The sequence below is a fragment of the Eutrigla gurnardus genome (assembly GCF_963514095.1).
Source record: "Eutrigla gurnardus genome assembly, chromosome: 13".
Lineage (NCBI taxonomy): Eukaryota > Metazoa > Chordata > Actinopteri > Perciformes > Triglidae > Eutrigla > Eutrigla gurnardus.
The window spans coordinates 7,676,394-7,694,633 of NC_139936.1; the positions used below are offsets into that span (position 1 = coordinate 7,676,394).

General features: G+C 42.0%; 1 protein-coding gene across 4 annotated transcripts; it reads left to right on the plus strand.

Moving 5' to 3' along the window:
• The first annotated feature begins 1,506 nt into the window (after window positions 1-1,506).
• Window positions 1,507-16,875, plus strand: tbx5b (T-box transcription factor 5b). Of its 4 annotated transcripts, none has more exons than XM_084024711.1 (9): window positions 1,507-1,647; window positions 5,865-6,041; window positions 6,295-6,389; window positions 6,633-6,752; window positions 7,844-7,991; window positions 9,428-9,580; window positions 11,583-11,674; window positions 12,725-12,978; window positions 14,618-16,875. In XM_084024711.1, exons 1-9 carry the CDS (start codon window positions 1,609-1,611, stop codon window positions 15,184-15,186), a joined length of 1,647 nt encoding a protein of 548 aa, XP_083880837.1. In that variant the 5' UTR covers window positions 1,507-1,608; the 3' UTR covers window positions 15,187-16,875. The 4 variants fall into 4 exon arrangements, with proteins under 4 accessions (XP_083880837.1, XP_083880838.1, XP_083880840.1 ...); XM_084024712.1 differs by having other exon boundaries at window positions 5,865-6,014; XM_084024714.1 differs by lacking the exon at window positions 1,507-1,647 and adding an exon at window positions 3,354-3,445.
• Window positions 16,876-18,240: the final 1,365 nt, after the last annotated feature.

Below are 18,240 nucleotides of genomic sequence, written 5' to 3' on the forward strand. Positions count from 1 at the left end.
CACATCTTGTACTTGCGTCCTGTTAAAGACTTTTTAAATTGGAAGGCTCTTTGACACACTAATCTAAACCCTCCCACCAACGTAATCAACTTCTCTGGTGAGCTTCTCATCTCTCCATGAGTTTCACAGCCTTAACGTGTAAACGAGTTGAGAGACACCAAAGAGCTAAAAAGTCTGAAAAACACACAAAAAGCCTTCGAGGTTGAATTTATGTTCTGTGCTTGTTCACAGACATAATGTAAAGGTCACGTAGCACTTCAGTCTGACGCCTGTGAGTGACAGGCAGCTCTGAGGGCAGAATGCTCCCGTAAATGTTAATGTTCCCACATGGATGAATCTGCACCAGGATTCTGCTAGCTCAGTGGTTTGAGCTCAGGCGGCTTTTATCTGTACGATGAAGACAACTACATTGTTTCTTTTGGACTTCATCGCATTGATTTCTTTTGTTTTCCAGTTATTTCTCTGTTTGCAGAAGAAGGCCACTAGAGGGAGCTGCAAGACACCACACTTCCTCCAGCACACTCAGTCTTTCAGTCTGAATGCAGTTGAAGATGCTATGAGCTCATGAATTGGTCCTGTTCACTTTGAAACCCAATGCAACTATTCATAGACGCCGCCCTGTCTCTCAATATCAATCACGATATAAAAGCATTACAATAATTAGGAATTGAGGATGACAATAGGCTCAACATTACACCCACTGCCAGTGTCTTCTTCAAAATAAAATTCCCAATAATAATAATCAATTTAAGGGCTCGGAAAGGCCTACTGCAGCTAGACACTGTGTGCTATTTGTGAAACATGGGGATTTTGGGGGGAAAAGTTTAATTTGAATTTCAGTCTTTTTCCCCATCAGACAGATGATTGGAGCTGTGATGGAGGTCCCCTTTCTCCACAGAGTTCACCTGCATGCCAAAAAGCTGATCAAATTAAATGGATTTGATCAGTGTGTGAAACGATTATCATTGTAATACAACTCATCATTTTGAGTCACAACAGTAGAGCTTACAAACACTATACTTAAGTTTAGCAGGCAAGAGGTAATGACCAGAGATTAGTTGATTTTTTTTTTAGTATGTTAGAGGTCTCTGAGTAGCAACATTGACCGCTGACGTATGATATGAAAACCCCTTAAGTTGCCACTAAACCACTAAGTGATGTGATCATTTACAGCGAGTCAGATTACACACCGTGCCTTTAATGAAGAGCGTAGCATTTAAATAAGCCTGTGCAGAAAGCAGAGTCCCCCTAACATGTGTAATATGAAGTCATATTAATGTGGAACAGGTTTTCCTTCATCTGGACTCAGAGGCCCCGTCTGGACCGCTGCCAAAACCCCCACCCTCCTCTGTTCCCACATCAGACCACCTTACAAACTGGAGGTTGAGGGGGGGTTGGAATGTATTTTGCCCTGTGTGATGTGATTGTTTGCAGAGGAATGGGTTGACCTTGCCCTCTTATGCCACACACACACGCACACACTCGCTCTGGCCGAGCTGGAGGTGTGTGAGACAGACCTGCTGAGTGCAGGAGGTCTGGGACCCCGTCACCACTTCCTCCAGACAGAGAACAGAGGATCCAGTCAGCTGAAGCCAGGATGGGACAATAATGAGCCGTCCAGCCACCACCACCACCACCTCATTTCAGGTATTATTGAAACCTTCGCCTCTCACTTTTCTTCTGCACAGACCAACCAACAGGGATATAAAACCATATGAAGAGTTATAGTCCAAGAAGCAATATGCAGTTCGAAAATTACATCAATTACTCTGAATTTGAAGATTTAAATAGAAAAAATGGTGTTAAGTCAATGTAACACTAACCTTAAGGAACCCTACCTGTGACAGTGTGTGTTAGTGTCACGCATAATATTAGACAATGCTACTGTAAGAATATGGAGTGTTCAAAAAGTAGGCTAAATATTTCATTTTGGAATGTACATTTAATTTAAGGACAAATCAGATATAAAGGTAATGAAGCAGGTTTCTGATATAAGAAATTACTGAATAAGCAACTAAAAAATAAGGCTGAATTTTCCTAAATTAATTGGTTGTTTTTGTCAGTATGTTTTGTTATTATTAAGCAGGACAGATTTTTTGGGGGGGGAAAAGTTTTATAGCATGGCCACAAAAATTATGTTTAGAAACATGATTAAGTCAATTGGACGAATTATAATTATTATTGTTGTTCTTATTATTAATAATAATAATAATATTGTTGTTGTTTTTATTCGATGGTTGTTATTATTCGGTCGTGTAATAAACGAAGGAAGTTTTTTAGAACTTTTCGGAGATATAATTGGATGGAGCTGTATATATTTTAGGTAAACATAAAATGATTTCGCTTTTCCACATACATTCAGAGATTGCAGCGACCTACATCTGCCACGCTCTGTTGTGCTTGAAGGCTTATTAAACAGACGAGTGAGTTTTGCCAAATCACATATTTTGACTGCAAAGTCGTGAGTTCTTTGGAGTAGCAGCATGTTCATATCAACATTCATCAATATTTAGGTTTTATAAAGCACATACTCCGAAAGTATGTTTTATTTAGCACAGTAGGCTGCATCATACCGATCAATGGACATGTGCGTCTCCGGCCTTTCAAATTACTATTATTATTAAAAAGTAAAGGCTGATAATTAAGTGTCAACATTTTAGCGAGAAGACACGTAAATTCCGTGCCATATATGATTTATCCTTTCGTGCAATTGGATTTTGCTAATAATGCTAAGTAGACTTTCTTCCAAAAATAAAAAAATAAATAAGCCTTGATTTTGATTTGCTACGTCTGTTTATTTCTGTAGAGTTTGGAAGTCTAATCATTGGCCTGTTGGTTATAAATGAGCTCAAACAAAACCCAACTAAACAAAATATAATTAATGTGATGAACATATTTTAGAGTAGGCTACTCCTTCTTAACTGGCAGCAAAAAACTAATATGTCGAGTCGTTAACTACTCTTAGCTGCTTTTTTAGATTACGAAAGGAAAACCTTATATATTGTCCAAGATAATTAATTATAGGCTAATCATAAACAGTCAATTCAGCAAGTCAAGATTGTTTGGCTTATTGCACAATTTCGTCTGCACGGGTGATCATATTATTATGAAATCAAATCAGTAGAATAAAAATCATAATGATTATAATACTATTAATTTAGAATCGTGCTTTAGGCTACACCTGAAGACGTCATCTACAAAACGGCACCTCGCGTGTCTGCGTCTGAACTGACAGGCTTATCTGTATCAGAGCGAACTTGATGGGTCTTACACGCGTATACACACACACACACGCACACACACACACACGCACACACACACGCACACACACACTAGGCACAGATCCAGTCGCTCGAGCTGCAGCACTAGCTCGTGGAAGAGAGGCTGTGCACCGAGCTGCCGGTAACCGGAGTTCTTTCACCGGAGAATTTGATATTTAAACACGGTAAGAGCTGTCGTTATGGACGTTTTTTTTTTTTTAACAAAACGACAGGCACGGGAAGATGCGTGTGAAACGCGCCAAAAATACGCTCGAGAATACCCAATAGGCAATAATTAATTTATTTTTGATAGATTATTTTCATTTTTAACGCGCTATATCCATGTTGTTCTTCTATCATACGGCCGTAAATATCGACACGTGCCAGAGTGGAGATCCTGCCAACACCATGTATCGTTAGTGGCTTCAATGAAATAGAAATTAAGCAGAGGATGCGTGTCAGCGTGTTGGCCTCGCGGTGACCCCTTCAACTCTCAACTCCGGATGCCTCCGGTTATCAGGATCTACATTAATCCAATCAAAATGTTGCGCGCCCGCTGCTACCGCTGCTGATGTAGGCCTCGTGTATCTATAATCCACTATGAGATCATGTGTGTCTCTCGTGTCAGATTAGACCTGTGGATTTGTATCTTTTCGGGGAATGCGCAAAACCAAATCCTCATCACATCTGTGTGTGTGTTTGAAGTAGTAACAAGTTGCGTTTCAGTACACAATCTAGGGCTCTGACGTTAATTCATTCATTCAATATTGTTGATATTTGTTGACTATCCTAGGGGCCTTAAAATACAAATAAATCCTGGGACTACCAGACATACGTTATTAGCCTGTGTTGCATATGAATTACCTCTTTCTGCGCTTCATTTTCATCCTCATGTCATGCGGTCTAATAGCCATTTTCATCTCACATCAACGGTCAGAAGGTTTGATCAAAGCGCGAGGAAAATAGTCCCACTGGTTTGAACAAAAACAAGTTTATCCAATCAATCAGGACATTTAGATGCATGGATAATCCAATTTGTCAGGTATATGAGTCAAACGGTTATTTTGAGGCGTGTGTGTGGTGTAAGAAAGCTGTACTATAGAGTATTTATTCTCACAGTGAATAGACTGCGTGAGAATGAATAAAAAAAAACATGTTTTTTAAATCAATCATCTTCAACAGGATGCGTGGGCGTGTATGTTGGTCCGTGTGTGCGTGTGTGTGTGTGCGCGTGTGTGCGCGTGTGTGATTGGCCACTGTCACAGCCGTGATTTGGGCTGCACATACCGATGCACCGTGCAGACCTATGGGAGCGCAAGGAGCGCAGAAGGGGGAGGGCCGAGCGTCCGAGGCGGACTTGACTCCATTTGTAATGACGAATCTCATGAACGGGGTTCAGATCAGGGCTGCCGCGGACTTCGCGAGGGCAAATAACGAGAGTCGATATTTAAATGAGGAGGAAATTACATCAGCTTTGAACGGCTCGCAGTTTTTTGCAGCCGGCGGGGACTCGGAGGGAGCGGAGCGGACGAGCCGGTGACTGAGCGCAGGAGACGGACAGCGGAACGAGAAACAACCCGATGATATTTCGGAGGTGCACGGGGAACACGGTGGATTTTTGAGAAACATCTGCAACATTTGGATAGTTGGAATTGTACCATAATTTAGAGGGAATCAAAGAAAGCTAAAAAAAAAAAAATACACACACACGAGCAGGCTGCAGAGCGCGCAGGAGCAGGATGAGCGTGTTTTCTGCTGGAAGAGCAGAGCAGTGCGTTTGAGGTAAAGGCCCTCAGGGAGACACACACACACACACACACACACACACACACACACACACACACACACACACACACACACACACACACACACACACACGGGTCATACAGACTGTGGTTGGCTTATTTGATGTCAGTGATATGCACTTCCTTGCTGCTTCCATTTGGCTGTAGTTTAGTCAGCTGTTGAACTTCAAGCTTTTCTCGTACATTGAGGTTGACGTACAAATTATGAATATTAATGCAAGTAATGTAACGACTGTAGTGATGATACAGGCTGACATCTGGGCGGTTAATATCACATAAATATGCATGACCAATAGCAAGCATGCAAGCATGTCATCATGTCGCGGTCTTCTAAAACAATGTTTGAATCGAATTGTAAGTGGAAGACTGTGGTGTGTTGTTGGGCCGCTTACCGTGTTCGTCAGTGGAATGTAATGTCATTTAAGTCTTCTTGCTATGTAACAAAAACAATAAGTTATTCGTGTTTTTTTGATTTTTTATTATCTCGCAATATAATGGAGGCCCACGTTGACCGCCTCTTTGTGTTGCATCAGCCGAATAGAGGACATTTTGTCTTTGTTTTGTCCTATCGTTTGCAAAAATATCTTTATTTACATTTGTTATCATGGATTTTAGTTTAGTTGACAGAGACCTTCATTTCTCTTGCTTTTAATTGTGTTGTTATTAACTGTAATATAAAATGTTCAGTGAGAGCCATCCGCCTCCACGAGCAAAACCCTGCTCATTTAACCTGTGTGTGTGTGTGTGTGTGTGTGTGTGTGTGTGTGTGTGTGTGTGTGTGTGTGTGTGTGTGTGTCAGTGGGACATGGCAAACGGAGGGGACCAGTTCGGCCTTGCAGAGCGTCCGGACTCTGACTGCATGGATTCCCCAAAAGAGACGAAACAGAAAAATCCCAGCTACACCTTAAACTCACCAGCCTCACCGCAGACAGCGTCCAGCCAGCAGCAGGTACCGGCCTGTACTGCGGATCAGAATGTAAATATGGACTATATATTATTAATATTGATCAATTACTGATAATTAATCCAGGAAAAATGTTTTTTTATACCACAGAACTGTAGACTGAAAATATCCACCCCATTATTTAATTGGCCTAATAGTCATTTGTTTTGTTTGAAATACATATAGGCCTATAGATTAAATTAAAAAAATAAAGTGTGTTTTATTTTAGGGGCCTGCTTTAATTTAACTCCAGAAGACTCCCTCTTCTGTTTCTGTTTTGCTGCAGGGAATGGAAGGAATCAAAGTTTTCCTCCACGACAGGGAACTTTGGACAAAGTTTGATGAAGTGGGAACCGAAATGATCATCACCAAGGCTGGAAGGTTGGAGTTTGGGAAGAGAGAATATCATTTATAACTTATATAATATAACTCTATTTATTTTTTTCATGAACAGCATGTCTCAAAATATTTCTGGGACAAACTGTACAACGTGAATGTCTCCGTGCCTCCGGGGACGTTTAGTCTCAGAGCAGACTGGCTGTTTATTTTATTATCTAACTTCAGGTATGTCATCATCTCAATCCGCTTGTGTTTGAAAGGCAATGTTGATACTTTTCTCGGTAGGAGGATGTTCCCCAGTTACAAGGTGAAGGTCACGGGACTCAACCCAAAAACCAAGTACATACTCCTGATGGACATTGTGCCCGCGGACGACCACCGCTACAAATTTGCAGACAACAAATGGTTCGTATAACAACCTTGTATACGTCTAAGTAACTGGGAGATTTGATTATCTGAGTGGTATAGTCTATTAAAGGAAATCAAATATGCAGATATTTTTGTCATACTGTGAATTTGAGCCACATTAGAAATCTCAGCCTGTGGAACGACATCTATGTACACGGTGTGGTTGTGGGCTCACCCTCCTCCAGCCCTGCCTCTAAAGGTCGGGTCCTTCCAGCAGACTCAGATGACCTATTTTCCCCGTGTCTCCCCTCGTGTCCGCCCGCCGGTAAAATCGGAGTAGAGAATGAGAGCGCGTGCGCGCGCGCGCCAGTATGCTACGGAGGGTTCACCGGGCGGACAGGCTGCACCGAGCGGATTAAAGTCTCCCATTCAAACTGTTTGTTGTGCCGAGTGGAAAAATCAACAGAGTCGGACCCCTCTGACTCCACGGTGAGATCCGTCAATGCTCTGTCTCTTCAGAGCATCAGTTCTTACAACGTGACGGCCGGGAACACGGAGTCGGTGTGGATAAACAGTTCCAGCTCAGAGCGTTTATCCAGATATGTCGGTGCTGTTCTGGTCTGTAGGCATTCTGAAGAGATAAGGTTTTTTTGTGAGGGTTCACCTCTCAACTATAACAGACTGTAAACTTGTTTTTCCAAATCAAATTAATTTTATTTTTTTCTATTTAATGTCAGGTCACGTCATTTGACCTTTACGCATTCAGACTCAAAACACAGGCCTGACTTCAATCAGCTCTACAGCGCGTTTTAATCACAATGACACAGATGTATTTTTTTTTTCTTTTATATTTTGGTTATTAGATCACATCCACTGCTAATTATTTTCGGCCCCATTTCGTTTTGTCTGTGACGCGCAAAAAATTGAGATGTAGGCCCAAACATAACGATAAACTCACCGTTTTACACATGGTGTTCAAACAAACCCACTGCTCAAACAGGCTGGAACGCCAAGGACCAGATCTGGATATCTGTGTAAAGTTCATTTAAAAAAACAAAACAATGACAGCCCCAGACAGGCAGATAGAGCGTCGCACCAAGTGTCTGGCCGTTTTCTGATTGCTGCGTTTTCTCTTCTGCTATATAAAGGTCTATAACGGGAAAGGCAGAGCCCGCCATGCCCGGGAGGCTCTACGTCCACCCGGACTCTCCCGCCACCGGGGCTCACTGGAGCCGCCAGCTCGTCTCTTTTCAGAAGCTCAAACTCACCAACAACCACCTGGACCCCTTTGGACACGTGAGTCTGTCTTCTTAATAAAGTCTAGCTGCTGTGGTTATTTAGCTGATTTATTTAGAACAAGAAAACACTTATTGCTCTGTGTTCGCTTGAATAAAAAGGCCTATATGTTTGTTGTGGGTCTGTATTTAAAAAAAAAAAAAATTTTGTTGGCTGTATATCATAAAAAGTCATTTAAAAGACATTGAAGGGTAGAAATTATAAACCACCGTCCCAAATGAAACTGGGTCCATATCAAATAGCCAATTTTAAATAATCAAGCCTGAGTGATGTTTTTGATTCAGAAGAATGATGACACAAACTACCGTCACAGTCGAGGCAGGCAGCCACTCTGGTGAATATAACTCAGCAGACATCACAACACAACACAAATCAGCGCGACGGCCACACTGCAGACTCAACACCGACACTCATTCCCATCATGCCCCGCTTCCGTTGCTCCAGTTACGCTACACTAACTCCATACACACTATTTCGCGAGAGCAGGTGAGCGCGCGCGCAAAAAACATATTTATTTTTTTCAGCTTGGTAAATTAGAGATAATGATTTCAGTGACTCTAAAGCCCATTAGCTATAACGCATGTCACCGGCGGACACGTCACTGAGATTAAACTGAGCCCCCCTGGATAAACAAACGTGCTCGCGCCCGTGCGTGCGCATACACAGAGGGCCGCGATCCAATTATTATTATTTTTTTAAAAGCACTTGTGGAGTTGCCAGTGTCGTGGGAAATATTCATGATTGTGTGCTGAATGCCGAATGTTACAGTTTTTACATTTCTGGTGTCTCAAAGCCACATTTAGCGATGTTGAAGACTTTTTAAATAAATAAAAATCAGATTCACCAAGTCCACAAATCTTACGCAACTTTTCATAAATTAAATTTAACTGAAAATCAACTCAATAGTCTTCCAGATTAATGATCAAATTTTACATCGAATTGTATTTTTAAATCAAATCCTTATTTCCAATATGTTATGTGGGGTCTGGGTCTTATTATAAAAAACAGGTATTATTAAATTTTAGGAAATGGTCACAGATTAAATCAAATTAACTGTGTATAATATGCTTCATTAATCACTTTGTTTAAGGTGGCAGCTATTCTTGGTTCCATTCATGATTTTTTTTTTTTTTTTTTGCAACAATGACCTGAAGAATAAGACCTTTATAATAAAAAAAAAGTTATATCAGTTATTAAAACCTTATATGCGACACAACTGAATCAGGAAATCATTCTTAAATCCACAGGTTGCATTTGTTTTGGCCTGATATGAATGAATCTCTGTCTTAAAGCTTCATGTCGTCCAAGAAATGTGTGTATATCTTGACATGCGTTGGGTTTACCCTCCACCTGGCCTCCAGTCAGGTCCCAGCATCTGCTGGTGGGAAACATAGCAGGTCTGTCAATCTCACCTCCTCAATCTCTCCCCTGTGCAGATAATACTCAACTCCATGCACAAATACCAGCCTCGCCTCCATATTGTCAAGGCGGATGAGAACAACGGATTTGGCTCAAAGAACACGGCTTTCTGCACCCACGTCTTCTCTGAGACCGCCTTCATCGCTGTGACGTCCTACCAGAACCACAAGGTACGCTTTACACAAAGAGCCAGTCCACCAACAGCACCTTCATGGGGAAAACAAATAGTGATTGAAGGTTAAAAATGGAATACGATACAGAAATAGTTTGTTTTGGGGTTCTACTGGACAGATGTAGAGTGAAGTGGCAGACTGGAAATGGGGAGGTTGGGATCGAAACTGGGGCATGTGTACTAACTATTTATAAGCGCTCTACAAAAAGTGAGATTTTATACCACACTTGATGGTTTTGTACAGACTGAAGCTTTTGGCTACCTCATAATTATCCTAACAATTATGGAAATGTTTCTCAAAGTCGTATGCTTGCAAACCAGATCTGTTCTACTGTCATATTTGTGACCGTTTGGATAAGTGTATGAAGATTTGCCTTTGGTCACTGACCACATTAAAACCTCCCTCTCTCACATTAACTATATGGACACACACACACACACACACACACACACACACGTGCACACTTTTTCTTTTGTTTGTGTGACTGCCTGTATTTTGTATCCAAAAAGTCAATTTGCATCTTCATTGTTTATGTGGCCTTACTCAGTATTTGTAAATATGTCCAAAAATAAGTTATCCGTGTGTGTGTGTGTGTGTGTGTGTGTGTGTGTGTGTGTGTGTGTGTGTGTGTGTGTGTGTGTCAGAGAGAGAGAGAGAGAGAGAGAGAGAGAGAGAGAGAGAGAGAGAGAGAGAGCGAGCATGAGTGAGTCAGAGTGTGTGAGTGTTGGTCTGTAATGACCTGTTTCTTTCCCTTGATCTTGGCTGATCCGGTTTTCCCAACGTCTGCTAGAAAGACAGATTGCTGAAGCTTTAAGCTGCTCTGCTGGTTAAGTTTTCACAAGATAGCTTCAATTTGATAACATTTCATAACAGATCATACATAATATAAATAGATCAATTTCAACTCTATTTTTTAAAACGGTATACGTGAGCATTTATAAAATACAGGACTGGATTTTTGCACGCATTTATGCAGTTTCAATATTCTTGTATTTATTGTATAATAAAAAGTGCATAGAAAATGCATACAAGGCTCAGAAAATAGATCTACATCAATTATTGAATCCATTTATTTGCATTTATTCATTTAGAAAAGTTTTAAAAAGTTTATACCATTTAATTAAATTCATACTACAGTTGAAGTATTGTCGTTTATACCTTATGATGATGACTGAAGTTGCGTGGAGTTGTTGCAACTTTATCAAAACCATTGTGTATATAAATACATGTGTTCATAATTTGTATTCTAAACTTTACTTCTAATCTATATTCTGATTCTTGTTATTAGTGGAAATAGCAGATGTTAGAAGTAGACAAAGTGAAAACTGAATTATTAAATTTTTTCACTTTTATGGTCCTTTACATTTGTGTAATGAAATGTGGTTATTGTATTAATCTTAAACATTATATTTCCAGTAATACAACCAATAACAAATACAATCACACTGTTAATTCTACCACGTATGAAATTAGAACTACTTGGTTTGGTGGAGGTAATCAGTATTACCGGCACTTCAAAGTTTATTTGGCCCTGAGCTCGTGGCAGCTTGCCTGCTGTGTGATGGACACGCTGCGCGAAGGTTTCCCTCCATGACATCACTGAGAAAAGTTTGAAGACTTAAACATCAAAGCTCACAGCTTTGGACCTCTAAAAGCTTTGGCCTGAAATCCTTAAACCTGGCGACTGTTTGGGTAAACAGTTTATTCTGTGTCAGCTGGTGAGGACACTATCCGCTCCTTTAGAAATGTCAGCGGGCTGAGGAATGTTGGCCGTGCTTCCTCGGGGGCTGCTTTTCACATCTGCAGGGTCTCTCACTCATACTCAATAGTCAACGATTGACTTCCAATCAATGAAAAGAACAGTTGAAAAAGTGTGAAAAAGTGAATCAGTGTCTGCACTTTCATGAATCTGTGGGTTTGTTTGGGGCCTGTGCATGTACTGTGGTGTAATGCTTGTGTCTGAGCCAACAATGTCATGTGCTCCATGTTTTGTGCTCAGATTACACAGCTGAAGATAGAGAACAATCCTTTTGCTAAGGGCTTCAGAGGCAGCGATGACAATGAGCTGCACCGCATGGCCAAGCTACAAGGGTGAGTACAGCTCTGTTGTGCCTGTGCTGGATCTGTGCCCGTGTGTGTGTGTGTGTGTGTGTGTGTGTGTGTGTGTGTGTGTGTGTGTGTGTGTGTGTGTGTGTGTGTGTGTGTGTGTGTGTGTGTGTGTGTGTGTGTGTGTGTGTGTGTGTCTTTACTGTATCTGCATGCCTCTGAACATTCATTGGAAACAAAATCTATTCCCCTCTGTGAGTTTTTGTTATGATGTGGCACATATGGTTGAAGACGTGTGTGTGTGTGTGTGTGTGTGTGTGTGTGTGTGTGTGTGTGTGTGTGTGTGTGTGTGTGTGAGCCATTGTCACCTGAAGGTTGATTTTAGCCTGAAACCTCGACCAGAGCGTGCAGCACAAATGTGACACGCCGAGCGCCAGCTCCTGCATTGATAGACACATGATAGTGCGTCGCTGCTGGTCCGTTACTGACTGTCACCGTGGATCAGCTGATGGTCATACATGGTGTCTGGTTACATGTGGAACTAATCTCCATTCAAGCGCTGTTGTGGCAGGCCGTTTAGAGTTCTTAATAAGCAAATGGGAATGGCTGTTACAGAGGGGAGGGGGAGGGGGAGGAAGGAGGAGGAGGAGGGGGGAGAGGGGTTGGTATTAAATGCAGCAGCCCTGTGTTATTGTGCTGCTGTGGTTGGTGAGGAGAACAGAGCCTATCTGAAGTGACACGCGGATGGATGTTTATTTTTAGAGCTGCGTATTATCTCACAACAAGACTGGCTGTGTGTGTGTGTGTGTGCAGGAGTGTGTGTCACTGTCTCAGCGAGGGTCAGGGAGATGTGGCCCACTGTCCCCTACGTACCACCGAGTTCACCGAGAGGGGAGTGTGTGCAAGAGAGAGATCTGAGCTGAAAGGACAGAGAACCACTAAGTAGACTTGAAAGAAGAGGGGGGCAGAATTAAATACATGCACAGAGTCAAGAGAGGTCGTTTTGTGCAGCACACCTAAGGCCCTAACACCATTAGTTTCAAATAGTTTCTTCTGGTGTAATTCTCAACCTATACCCTTCTCTCACTGTTTCAGTAAGGACTACCCTGTGGTCCCTCGTAGTACGGTCCGTCAGAGAGCCTGCTCCACCGGGAGTCCCTTCAGCGGGGAGGGTCGGGGTCTGCGTGGTTCTCCCGAAGCCATCGGATCCCCCTACAGCTGTGAGAACGGCTTGAGCAGCGGCAATCCCCAAGAGCTGCTGAGGGCTCCCGCTGCACACTACAGCCTGCCTCACCCTCACCTGCAGCACGGCCAGCAGCCGCAGGTCTACCACTGCACCAAGAGGAAAGGTAAGAACGCTGTGTGTCTCAGGCTGTAAAATAGAGCAATGCCAGAAGTTAACTCCCTGACACTAGGCAGATACTTCCTAGTTATTTTCACTTAATTATCGTGGTACTTTTTGTAATGGTAGCAATAATTGTGTATCATTTTGTGACTATCATTACACCCCCTGATGTTTCTTTATTCTATGTAAGAATCTATCACTTCTGCTGCTGTAAAACTTGTCTATTCTGACTTCTCCAACTATTACTAATTCAAATATTTGAAAAGAAAAATTTCGTGTAAAATGTAAATTTTAGTCAGTAATTAAGTTTTTGTTTGCAGACTATATAATGTGTTAAATTAATGTTTTGCCTATTGTGTACAAATATACACTCTTACAGTTACTGCTGACTATCATCTAAAGTTTAAGATTGTTTTAAAAATGTATTTAAGTTTACAAAAGTTTTAACTAACTTTCAGGCAGCCAGTATGAAAATTGAAGATTTTTTTTATTGGTTATCTTGGTTTTTATCGGTAAAGTTACAGCATCTCTCAGTGATGCAAAAAAGCATTGCATTCATGAAGTTCATAATGATGACCATGTAACTACTATGTGCACCTTGTAATTAAAAAAAAAAATAGTGAGAATTTTTTTCCTGCAAAGAACCTAAAAATGGCTGCCTGGTTAAAAATCAAATCAACCTAAAAAAAAGATTTACATTTATTTATGCTGTGACTGCATTTAGTCTGTGTTTGCAAATTGTGTAATTAGCATCAGATTTACTGAGGCAGCAACTGAATGAATGAATGGATAGTTAGTTTTTATGAATATTAGTCATTTACACAGCTGGCATGGGCTCATTCAGACATGTTAATCAACATCTAAAAGAAAACCAGTAATGATGACTGTGCAGCCACGAGAGAAATACATGTAATGAGGCTGAAAATACAAAATAATTACAGTCCTAAACATTTTGTCCGGCTGCAACTAAACTCAAGTTGAGAAACATTATTTGACTTCAACTCAGAAGATCAATCAATTATTAATACATACATGTGTGCTTGATAAAAGCATAAGGGGAATTAAATCTGGACTTTGCTACTTTACAGAATTATCTGTATTGATGATAAATATTGCCTATGCTTTAATAGCTGGCTATTGTTTTAAATGTATAATTGCAATAATGATAATACTGCATGTTTAAACATCAAGACCAAATTAATATATTTTCAATATATTAAGGAATATAAACTTTTTTTTCATTTAACAGATGAAACCAAACTAAACTAAACTAAATTTTGTCTCAAGTCAAGGAGCTATACAAGCAGTTTGCCCAAATACAGTATTTGATGATGATTTAAATCAGACACTATCTGATCAAGGAAACATTATGATTTGGATACATTTTGGTTGCAGCCTAGTAGTTAACGAGATTAAACATGGTCTTTTTCTTCTGGCAAACTGCACTTTAACCCTGACATCACGTTTATTCTTAAGTAAATGTCTATTCTAAAAGCAGCCAAACTGTAATTTTTCTCTTAATGTGTACATTTTGTTCTCGTCTCCATTTCTTGAACTGTCTGATGTGAGAAGTCGGAAATTCTGATCTGAAAAGTTCCCATTGTCAAATGTAAAAATCAACACAACGTTTCCTCTCTCTGTAGTGGAGGAGAACAGCTCTTCAGGAAACCGCCAGCACCCTTACAAGAAACCCTTCACCAGTAGCTCTCCAAGTGAGGGAGAGTCTTACTATCACCCCTCCTCATATCCTCCTCCTCCACCCGGTCTACCCAACAACCCACTCACCGACTCCCCCTACAGCTCAGACATGGGACAGCGTCAGGCTTGCATGTTTGCCAGATCCGAGCCCAGACTGGATGAACTCAACTGTACATCCTGGTCATACTCCTGCCCGATCCCCTCCGCCATGGAACCGTACCCACCTTACACCCCTCATCCTCCCTACAGCTCCAGCCCTCAGGGCTCTCGACTCAGCGCCATAGCCCACCAGAGCTCACCGCCGCTGGGAGAACACATCACCCACGACCCCTATCAGAGCCAGAGCTCTGGACCTCCATCTCAGAGCTCCCAAAACATTCAGAGCAGGCAGCTCAGCCCTCCTCTCAGAGAGTATCCTCGCTACACGCCCAACCTGTCTCCTCCTCTCTACCACACACTAGAGACGCACACACACATCAGAAGCGGCGTCCCAGAATGGAGCGCAGCCTCCTAAGACTCAACCAGACGACATACCCCAAAGACTGATTAATGGACAGGGATTCCTCGTCTCAAATACAATGACCCTTCTTTCTGCTTTCTGAAAGATGCTGCGCCATATACAGACTAAATATGACATTTCCTTTGTAAAATAATTGTGAAAAGTGTGATTTTTGTGCTGTGTGAAGAGGTCTCATCTGTCGTCGTGTTTCCCTGTGTGCTGGGTGGAGCAGTGGATTGTTTGAAGACTGGACTTGGGCATCCATGAAGCGTTTAAAAAAAAAAAGAAAAAAGAAAAAGTGAGCAGCACAATTAAAGTTGTACTTTATCGTCTTTCCATAACCCAAAGAAGGTGTCATCCAAATGTTTGCACTGTGAGCCCTGCTAAGGCCGGACCGTGGACAGCACTAGGCTGTTTTCCTCTCAATGACTCCCACTCTCTCCATTGTGAATGATGTAAATGGTGACCCACCGTCAAGACAGGCAGTAACATTTACTGACCAAAATAATCTCAGCTCTCACCGCAGAGCCTGAGGGAGACATTGTTTCTCTTTAGTGGAGCAAAGCACAGCTCCACAGTCTCAGTGAAGAGAAAAGGCATGAGTTATCTGTATTTGTGTGTGTGTGTGCGTGTGTGTGTGTGTGTGTGTGCGCGTGTGTGTGTGTGAAGCCTACGTCAGTTCAGCTCAAGGATGCTATGAGTTAATTTCCAATGAGACAGGCAGTAGTAGCTGCAGGCGCTGCACCATAGAAATAAACAGTTTGTTTAGACCATGCTACAGGCTGAAGGACCTGTAAACACTGCTTCTACTGCATTCTGGGTAAATGCACAACTCAGCGTCACGCAGCTGTCACCGCTGTCCTCTCAGTCACCCCCAGCTGACCAATCGGCTTTCTCGGTTCGCCGAGAGCCAGCCTATGAACACGCAGCGCTCTCTTATCCCCAGCTGACCAGTCGGAGCTGGAGCGCAGCATGTTACATGTGAGCGCGTGTGTGTTGGCCCATTTGTTTGTTTTTGAATTATTCATGAGCCCGGTGTTGATCCTTGACATGTAAGGATTGCTCAGCAAACATCAGGAATCACAGTGCTGTAAACATGATAATGTTGATACGCCAACTCATATAAATATCATTTTTAATGTCTTTATTTTGGATCTAAATACTTGCTGTCACATCCATACTGCATGTCTGCATTAATCGCTGTGACAAGATTGGGTTTAATACATTTCCTTGTAAAGAAACCAGTGGCACCCACTTGGCAAGCTGACATTTTGGTAATTGTGTAATGAAGCCATTTTTATATTTCTGCCCAGGGGTTTTACATGCAGTTACATGCGAGATGGTGCTTCAACATTATAAACGATCAATATGCAGAGAGTAGATCCTCATCATTCCTTGATATGTGTGGAATTGTGTGTGTGTGGGTGTGGATGTGTGGGTGTGTGTTACAATGAGATTTTTTTTTATAGCGTTGTTCCTGCTTATAGTATTTATTACTCTAGATTTGTAAAGATTAGTTTGTTGTTAACTTGTGAAACGAGACAGTATTGTTCAGAGATATTTCTCTTTGAAGGTTTGTTTCTGGTTTCACCCTCCATCTCCAAGTGGTGATAAATAGTTGTGATAAACAAACAAAACTTGCTGTTCTATGGAAATAAAGACAGATTTATATACAGAAATGGAAATAAATTTTAGAGAATTTTGCGTAAGTCAAGTGGTTGTAGTGTTCTTCTTTGTGATTGGACAACAAACACAGCAGAGACCAACTATTAACATTCCCAGTGGGTTATTTAAAGTACGTTCAGCTCCTCGCTGGTGGAAACTCTTTTAAGTGCGGTGCAGTTTATCAGTTTCAATGCATGTATCAATATGAAGGACCCGATAACAACAGCGGCCTGCACTTTTTCCTAAACATTCCAACAATCTCATTCAACAATGTGTATTGTTCAGTGTGTGTGCAATGCTTTCTTATGGAGTATACGGGACCCCACTCTTCCACTCAGTGACGAACCCCCAAGAGTGCCGGGTGTTTGTGGGTGCCGTGCATACCTTGTCCTCCTCCTCTTATCTCTGACAGGTTGTTTGGCATCCGCAGTCTCCACCAGCTGGACCCCTTCACTGATGCCCAGAGAGGGGTCGGGTCTGCCGGGATGCGGGACAAAGAAGGTGGGGGTGCGTTGGTGGTCTCTCCCTTTCTCTTAGTATCCTCCCCCCGACCCGCTTGTCATCTCATATACCGTGTCTCTCACAGCAGAGTTAACCTCTTACACCTTACACCTGCTCCAAGTTTACAGCACACTTATTTTGAAAGAACAAATGGCTGTGACGTGCAGAGATTTATTTAGAAAAGGCTGCTAAATCATTAAGCTTCTAACCCAGTTTATTTACATTTAATTGCATAGTTATATATCAGTTGTCAGACCTCCCTCTCTCTCCTTCCCTTTTTCTCTTTCTTCCTTTCTCTCTCTCTCTCTCGTACACCATAAGGTCAGAGGTTAAGCAGGCAGCTCTTCAGAGGGTCTGTTCCTCCTTAACCCTTCGTCTCCAGACAAACTCGGGCCAGGCTGAGGAGGGGGTGAGAGGGGGAGGGCGGGCGGGGGTCCTGGGCATGGGCCTTCTAGTAAGATGGATTGCATCGCTTCATGTTTGCTTGTACAGTAACAGAGCTCTGTGATGACTTCTGTATGTCTGGAAGTTTGCTGGAAGAATAAAGCTCTGGATCAAGTGGTAAAGTAATATTAAACCTGGACTGTGTGTGTTGTGTGTGTGTGTGTGTGTGTGTGTCTGTGTGAGAAGGATCTTAATCCATTGGCGGAGGACTTTCTCAGACACACTAGTCAGACGGTAGATTGATGAACATTTGTGATCAAAGAGCCTAAGTGGTGCTTATCGTTATCTCCCAGACCGCCCCCCCCCCCCCCCCCCCCCCAAATCCACACACACATACACACACACAAACACACACACAAACACACATCACACACACAACATCTTTTTTTTTGTCATGTGTACAGATGAGACACCACACGTTAAAACGGAGAGAGTGACATTTTTAAATGTCAAATATTT